General features: G+C 46.5%; 1 protein-coding gene across 8 annotated transcripts in view; it reads left to right on the top strand.

The window, feature by feature from the left end:
- The first annotated feature begins 8788 nt into the window (after window positions 1–8788).
- TTC26 (tetratricopeptide repeat domain 26) overlaps window positions 8789–8919 on the top strand; it is a 70762-nt gene continuing 70631 nt past the window's right edge. For 6 of the 8 annotated variants that reach the window (XM_019514901.1, XM_019514898.1, XM_019514904.1 and 3 more), the window contains exon 1: window positions 8789–8891. In XM_019514901.1, coding sequence (XP_019370446.1) covers window positions 8889–8891 — 3 coding nt within the window. In that variant the 5' untranslated portion in view covers window positions 8789–8888. The remainder of the gene's footprint in view (window positions 8892–8919) is intronic. The other 2 variants (XM_019514900.1, XM_019514897.1) reach the window with 1 other exon arrangement.

The raw sequence follows: 8919 nt of genomic DNA, 5'->3' as shown, positions 1-8919 counted from the left end.
GATAGTGGAGCAAAACTGGGAGATCCATGCTGTGATAAGATAAAGAAGATCTGCCTCTCTATTTTTCATGCAACGTCAAAGTCGTGGCAGGAGAGAGCTTATCACACCCACACAGATGCCCTAGCTGCCAAGCACATCAGAGAACAAATATCCACTCTCTAGGCCAGGGGTCCCGCTGGTCATCGAAGGACACACACAGAGATTACAGTCCTCTATGATGGCCACCCTATCCAAAACCCACTGCAGTAAGGGAAAGAATCCCATTGACTTGTGCTGATTTTGAATCTATCCCTTTGTACACAGAATCCTTAGCTTACCAACAGCACAGGGATGGATCCAGGAAAGTGCAGTGGTACAGTTGCACTCACCTTTGATTCCTGTTCTACCTAAAGTTTAAAATCAACTGGCTAGAAAGGGCAGCAGTATTTCTACTCAGTGCTGAAGAAGTCAATTTACTTCATATTTCATTATATCTCCCTGATTCCTACTAATCTCTCTTCACTCCACAGGTGTTAACAACCCTCTCTACTTTTTAATAGCCCTTCAGACAGTTTTTAGTTCTAGCTGAAAACATAAGCTCAAGTGTGATACTAACTCAGGTGAACATAAATTCAGCTGTAGCAATGACTGACAGTGAAGTATTGAATGCACGGTCAAGATGCTCAATAAGACTAGATTTTATTTTATAAAACGAAAGAGGAGATGGACATTTAACTAGAATAACTACAGGGATATTAACACAGTATCTTTTAACTATTTTTGCCTAGTTTCTTGTGGTGTTTAAGCTTGGAATATAATCTAGCAAAGCAGTATACATTCTAATAAAATAGTAATTTTCTTACTTTGATCTTAAACTTAATAGTATAGCACTGGGGCCTTAGCATATTAGTAAATCTTCTACTTTCTCTTTAACTGGAGAAAAGTTAGTGTTATGTGTGACCACACTATTTGCACCTATTTTTTCAAAATTCTAGACCTGCCCACGCAACAGCAATAGTGCAAAATTCTAGCTGTCTGCCAACTGGTTAGCTCTCTTAATCCTGACATGGAGGTAATATCCCAAGACTTCAAGAAAGAAGTTCATTCTCAGTGTTCTGTTCAATCCAGGGCCTTTCTGCTGAGATGACCAGGTAGATTGGCAATGAGTACCCTTTGTGATGGTAGTTTCTGTGATTTGAACTGTAGCTGAACTGAGCAACACACCAGCTGATTATTCCTAGACAAGAGTGTTCATTATATCGTTAGAAAATCTATTTTGAATAGATTCTGTTCATGTCTGTGCCACAGCTGTGAGCAATTTGTTGTGTGAACATGAGGGCTAGGGACAGAAGTTACACATAAACTGGTTCAAGTAATCAGCAACTGGTTTAAACCTGTAACAAAACAGAAGCTCAGTGCATATAATGGCTAAAACTGGTTTAAGATAAGCCTGGTTGAATGTAGTACCAGATGTAACTGATTTGAGTCAAACCAGTTTCTGAAACTTCTGTCCCAGACCCTTTCCTGGTTCAAGTTAAATCACAGTCCCCCAGCATCCTAGCATGCTTTCTAGCCCTGATTTGGGCTGTGCTGTTTGCTCCAGCAGAGAAGGGTTGGGAAGAGGAGGGAGGCAGGGACTGCCCCCCCCCGCCCCCAGGCAAACCCTGGCTGGGGACTGATGCCAGGAAGGGGAGGTTAAATTTCCCTTCCCCTGAGTACAGAGCTGCCCTGCCCTGCTCAAAACTTGCTGCTGGCTGCAACTGGAATACAAATCCCAGAGGCACCTGGAAGCAGGAAGAGGAAATGATGAACAACCCTGCAGAGTCCTGCTGCTGTGATTTTCTACTGTAAATCCCAGAAACCTCAAGGGCAGCAGGAAGAAGAAGCAAACACACAGTAAAATGACCTTCTGGCTATCTGCCAGACAGCCATACTCTAGTGCCTCCCGGTGTCTGGCCTGAGTCACTGCAGGCATGTGGTTACATTTCCTGAATCAAAAGTGAACATCTGTTCACTTGCTTCTCAGTTTAATCTCTGCAGTTTAGACTAACCCCAAAGGCTGCATCAATTCAGCTTTGGGCTTTTTGACTGTCTATACTTAACCAAGGTGTTACAGTAACCTAAGACTGCCTGCCACACAGCAGTTAGCAACCCAAATTTGGTAGTGTAGAAAAGCCCCAAGTTCTTGCTACCTCCATTTTATATCTCATTCAAAAGATGGTTATGGTATTTTAACTGAAATTAGTTAGAAGTCAATAGGATCCTCTAATCCAGGCGTGGGCAAAAAATGGCCTGCGGGCTGGATCTGGCTCATGAGGCCATTCTATCCGGCCCACAGGGCCCCTAAAAAAATGTAGAAAATTTAAATTTATCTGTCCTTGGTTTCTGTCAAAGAGGACCCAAGGGCAGTAGCCCCTGGAGGACTCCTTCAACAGCAGGGCCCGCCTGGCCCCGCCCCCCAGCCAGAAGCCCCAGCAGGGACTTCTGGCCTGGGACCATGTGGCTGCCCTAGGTGTGCGAAGCTCAGATAAGGGCAGGGGGAGGACAGGGGATGAGCTGGTGCAGAGCACAGGGGAAAAGCGGCCCCTTCCCTGCCCCATGCCCAGATCTCCCTGCTGCAGTTGCTCGCAGCCCGCGTGGGGCTGTCCTGAGCAGGCACAGGCAGCCCCAGGTGGGCTGTGAGCGGCTGCAGCATGGGGTGCTGGCCATGGGGCGGGGTTGGGGCTGCTTTTCCCCACCCGCGCTTAGCACCAGCTTGTAACCCACCCCACTGCCAGCTTGGGCTCCGTGCCGGCTCCAGGCTCATCTTTCAGGGCTGCACCACAGCAGCAGCAGCTGCAGCCCCCCTGCTTGCCACACCAGGCAGTGTTTGCCGCCGCTGCCTCTGGGCTGCCCAGCACGCAAGCTCTGCGTGGGCAGCAGCAGCAAATACTGCCTGGCATGGTAAGTGTGTGTGGGGGGGGGTGGCAGCTGCTGCTGTGGCGGCACAGCCCTGATGGGTAAGTCTGGAGCTGGTGCAGGGCCTAGGCTGGCAGTGGGGCAGGTTACAAGCTGGTGCTGAATGCAGAGGAAAAGCGGCCCCTCTGTCACCCATGGCCGGTGCCCTGTGTTGCAGCCACTCACAGCCTGCGTGGGACAGCCTGTGCCTGCTCAGGACAGCCCCGCATGGGCTGCAAGCGGCTGCAGCAGGGAGTGTGGGCCACAGGGCGGGCGAGGGGCCACCTTTCCCCTGTGCTCAGCACAAGCACCGTTTCCTGCTGGTGAACATGGGGTCAGGGCTGCATGCTGCCCCCCACCTGTATCACGGGCTGGGGGGGTTCTGGGAGTGAGCGGGTACAGGAGCAGGGCCTGCACCCATGTTTCAGAGCCACCGCCAGCAGGGCCCAGAGCAGGGTGGCAGCAGTACAGGGTCCCGGCTGGCAGGGGCTCTATGGAGCCGGGCCAGCTCACCCCTCTCCCTGCTAGTGCCGCCCTGCCTGGCTCCACAGACCCCTGCAAGCCTGCACCCTGCTCTGGGCCCCACTGGTGCTGGCCCTGGGACATTGGTCCCAAGACATTGGGATGCTGGTCCCAAGATGGTGACCAGGGAGAAGGGCACCTGTCAAGGGGCAGGGCTACTGACACGGCCCTCGGCAGCTTGCCACAACTTGGCAAGCAGCCCTCTGCCCGAAATAATTGCCCGCCCCTGTCTAATCAAACATCCATGTCTGCAACAGATCATTGTCTGTCTTCTTTCCCCTACCTTTCCCTTTCTGACCAGTTTCCTAAGATCCCTCTACTGTTTCAAAGTATGGTACTTTAGTCATTCTTGCAGCAATCACTTAGCATTAGACAAAATGCATCCTCTCCCTCTGAAAAAAGACTATATTCTCATTGGGGCTGGTATTATACTAGCTGTTAAACTCAGTATCATTCTCCAGGCAATCATTTTTATACAGTCTCTTTCCAAGGTTTGGATACACGTCAAGCTTTTGTAGTCTGTTCATGTTTCTGCTTATCTATTTGCATATCCATTTGCATTTGGAAGGTAAAGAGAAGGTAATTTTACTACTCATCATGAAGGAGTTCTCCTTTGAAGATTAGTTTTACTTGATTATCTGTTACAATTTTTTAGACAACTTTATTTTCTGGAAAGATATTTGTGATGATAATTATTGTTTCTGTGCTAGCAGAGGTGAGGACATTGCCTCAGGACTATCTGAAGGAATCACTGGTACATTCAAATCCCTACCCAACCATCAGTTATTCTTATCTTTAAGACTCTATTTTCCCATGAACCCTGTTTCAGGTTTATCTGTATAAATAGTGTAGTTGTTATTTTTTTATGAGCTTTGTCACTTTAGAATACAATGTTCACGTTGAGTTTCATAATTAGGTACCTAAACAAACATAGACTGATATTTTAATACTTTCCAAATGCAAGTATCTAATGAAAGGCAAGTATCTAATAAACTCTATTTATCCCCTTAGTATCTTTCAGCAACTTTTTGTAAAGGATGGCAATCAAAAGTTGTGAAAGTTCAAGTCTTTCTTATCTGTATACATTTGCATTTAGCTATTGGATTTTTGTGCTACTCCTTTTGGAGAAACCCTCTCTAAATCAATGGTTTCATGTATATTATCCAACAGAACGTAATCCAAGTGATTTCAAGAGACACTAAGGCCCGTATCAGGTACCTATCAGCTCCATACTTCTTTAATTAAGGAATAAAAGTAAAACTTTCTTTGTACACACAGAGGTTGCACATTTTTTGTAACTGCAACAACACCAGATTTTCCCAAATCCAGCTTTAGAATGCTTCTGGGATTTTGTTTACAATTATACTTGAAGCATTGCAATCTGCTGATAGGCAAGGCTGATGCATCCTGGCTGTGGAAAAGTATCATGTTGAAGGATTTCAGGGATTTCCTTCTTAAAATACAAATTCCTTGAAAGAAACTGTACACTTAGCTCAGGGACTTTAAAGGTATCATAAATAATTATATTTTATTCTGGTAAATGATTTCCACAATGGTGTTATCCAGGTACCTTTTATATTGTCTAAATAGGATCATTAATATTTCCTCTGTGGTGTGGCAAAACATCCTGGTCTTCTGCTACCAGTTTACTTAGTCAAAATGATTATCTGCATCAAGACTGGCTAGATAACTAAGTGCCCAAGAATTCATAGCATTGGTGATGTGTAGGGGGTACACACGGGTGCACATGCACCCCGAGATTGGTGGTGCACCCCCTGCAAAAAGTGCCACTGATGCTGCTGGTGGCATCTGCGGGCAGTCGCCACTCACCCCCCCACCCCGACACTGCTGGTGGTATCTGTGGGTGGTCCCTGATCGCTGCTGAACATTGCCAATGCTGCTGGTGGTGTCTGCAGGTGGTCACCGACAACTGGTTGGTGCTCCCCCCCCCCCCACCAACACCACTGCAGCTGCCTGCGGGACCTCCCTGCTTGCTGCTGTCACTGCCGCCGCCACCCCCTACAGGCAATTGCCGTGCCCCACCCCAGCCTCTGGGAGTACGCAGCATTCATGATGCATAGTGTATGGCAAGCTTAAGTGAAGAGAAATATTTTGCAGTCAGCAAAAAAGAAAACCACATTTTTGTTCCAGGAGATTTCTGGCAGGAATAACCAAATGTGTGAGGCATGACACTCTTTTGTAAACCAGTTCAGCAGTTTTTCTTCCTTATCATATACTTTGCATCATCTTTATACCCCCTTGTTCAGCTGAAAAAAATTAGCCCTGGCCCAGTTTAGAGTAGCAAGCCTGCTGTAAATTCTGTCAAGCTACAATTCTGTTTAGGGGTTGTTCTAACAACCATGAATCTTTAGAACAATGGAAGTCTGGCCCTGGCCATTTTCAGTGGCCCAGCTTCCCCACCACAAGGCTTGAGAAGGGCCTTTAGTCCTACCACAAGAATATTCCTGCATTTAAATAAAGAAGCAGGTGATCCAAATACATGTTTTTGCCTCTTTAATTGCACTAACAAATTATGTCTAGTTAAACCATTCCCCATGAATAACAATTATCTAATTTTATTCAAGATTTGAGCACGAATCATGTTGTCATTTGTACAGTCACGATTACATATAAGAACTAATTCACATAATGCAGTAATATACCCTTGTCAGTTTTCTAGGATTTTATACTGTCTAATGAAAAAAAATGGTCTGCTAAAACACCTGTCAGCAGGTTGAGTGCTTATCCAGTACTAGAATTGCTTTACCAAAATCTGTGAAATCAAGGAGAAAAAACTAGATGGACAGGTATACTATAAAATATACTTTGCTTTTTCAGGTCTGAAACAGCACTTCAGAATAATTTTCTTTCATCCTGACGAAAATGTATCACTGTAAATTACTTGTAAGTAATCCCTGAAATATCATATTCTTAGTTGCCAAGGAATAGCTGGCTCTAGGGCACAGTAAGTAAGATGAAGATACTGACATGAGTCACTTTTCAGATTCCAACTAGGCAAAGGCAGAAAAGATACTTATTGCTTGGAAAGCTGTATTTTGACTGAAGTAAGCAAATTGACAATATGATCAAATTGGACTTTATTTATAATGATGCCAGTGCATTGTTTCACCTTCCTGCTTTCTTCCATTTTCCTTCTTGAATTCTTTCATAAGAGACCCTAATGTTCTAACATTGAGAATTGACACCACCACTTCCAACAGCACAGAATCTCCCAGCCATGCTTAGCACTGATACAGCACTGACTCCACTAGAATAGTGTTCTTTACTTGGTGTTTGGCTACCCCATTTCATGGAGCTCACTGGGATTTTCTTGAGATTGCTTGTCAGATACTAAGGAGGTCCATGTAAGGAACTAACACAGATACAGGCCTGGGCAGAATAGCTGCAGTCACAAGAGCTAGTATATTAGACAATAATTATAGCCAACCCTATTCCTTTTTAACTTTGGGCCACTCTTCCAGACCTTAGCAGGATTCAGAGGTCTACCTGCTCTTGGTAGGGGATTTGTTGGGCAGTAATTTATCTAATAGAGAGCAGCTACGACCTCCTAAATGTTAGTATGCTTTAAATAAAATGCTTAAAAGAAATGTCTAGCCTTTTTGGCTTGCAAAGCAAGTCATCTGAAAAAAATACTAGTCAGTGGCTTATATTCCCCAACTACTTATTTAGCATATGTGTTTTTGGCATATTGTTTCAGCTATTTTAAGGCGATGTCATCACCAGTGTGAAGAGCGACAAGGCCACGAGAGCATTGTAAATGGACACAAGTCAATAATGTGGGACATTGGTTTAAACTTGTTCACAAGGGCATTTGTTGTCATTGCGATGGCCTCATTGGTATAGGTTTGAGGCATGGCGACCCTGTCCAGTTTGAAAACGGCTAAGAAGTACCCAGTAACAGTATGCATGGCCAGTTAAACCCTGGTTGACTGACTGTAGGATCAGATGTGGTGACTGATTGATGCTTGCGCTGACCATTCTTCATGCCATTGAGTAAATAAGGAAAAGTCAAAAGGTTTTGAAAGGACAGACCATATTGGGCAACTTGAGGAGAGCCAAGCTATTCGTGGGTGGAACATGTCCCAGTGCGCTAGCAGTTTAGGATTATCCCCAAGTCTGGCTAGTAGGTTTACTTCAGCACTGTCTGTATTTAAACTAAGTGTATAAATATGAAGTCAAGAATGCTTAGATGACTACTGATATTTAAAAAAAGGCTTTATAAACTATTTACTTGCTGAGCTTGTGAAAGTCAGGTCAAAACCAAAGTATGGAGTTGGTCCAAACTACTTAAACCAATTTGGGAAAGGATCCAAACTTCCCTTAATCTGTTTGTTGAAACCAGGTTGGATATAAACAGGAACCTTTGAGTATTTCTTTTTGTAGCAAACCTCTGATGTGAGATAACATGCATGACTGCTCTCCAAAGAGGTAATATGACTTCTTGTGTAAGCCTGCTTTTCCATTTTATTAATAAACTAATTGATTGTGTTGGGCTACCTGGAATTTGAAGTATTGTCAATACTGCACCGCACATGTATCTAATACTTATTGGCTGTAAGACAACACAACTGAGGTAGTACTCTCTTCCTGAGTCTTTGGGCAGAGGTGCCGAAGTAGCAGTTCTGAGATATGCTGCTTATGGCCTCCTTGACTCTGCAACCTAACTGTGACTGTTGCAAACCCAACAATAATCACCACTTCGCTAATGATCGTTTTAGCAAAATATGTGGCAAATACGCTTCTCTCACTGCCCGAATGCCCCAGGGTCAGGTCAGGCTGGAGTAGTTAGGGCAGGCAGTTATCTACCTCACTGCTCTTGGCCCTGGGGACCAGATAACACCCAGCTGGCCCACCCGCCAGGCCCTGCTCGCCGTCTAGTGCACAGGCCCCGTTGTCAGGCACACGGGGCTCTCCAGGGTCATAAATTCTGGCACTGATGAAGCTACAATTGCTCTCCTACTGCCAAATTTCCCCGCCTGCGCAACCCCCCTGGGTGGAGGCCAGGGCTCCGTGGGCAGGATCTGCCCAGTGAGCTAGTGGCAGATCAGCCCGGCTGCGGCTCCAGCGGGAGGCAGGTGGGTTCTGGTGCCAAGTCTGGGGCCAGGTGGTCTCCCCGATCCTCATGGCAGTGAGATCACGCCATGACATCACAGTGCTATTCTGGAAGGAGGCCACGGACCCCTCGCCCTCCGGTTGCTATGGAGACAGACGCCCGCCACACCGGAAATGGGTCGTCTCAAGCCCCTCGCTCCAGCGTTGGCAGTGGCGAGCCGCGCCGGGACCGGAACCCAGAGCGGGACGCTAGGGTCCAGCCGGGCCCAGTTCGGCGCCGCGCCGCCTCCCCTGCCCTCCCTCTAGCTCCGCCCCGGGGTTGCCAGAGTAACGGAGGCGTTGGAGGAGCGCGGCGCCGGGACCAGGACGGGGGCAAGATGGTGAGAGGGGCCGGGGCCGGGGCCGGGG

The sequence above is a fragment of the Gavialis gangeticus genome, unplaced genomic scaffold, assembly GCF_001723915.1.
Source record: "Gavialis gangeticus isolate Ggan-Ray unplaced genomic scaffold, GavGan_comp1, whole genome shotgun sequence".
Lineage (NCBI taxonomy): Eukaryota > Metazoa > Chordata > Crocodylia > Gavialidae > Gavialis > Gavialis gangeticus.
Note: the sequence above shows the minus strand (reverse complement) of the source record. Positions and strands in the feature narration are given on the sequence as shown.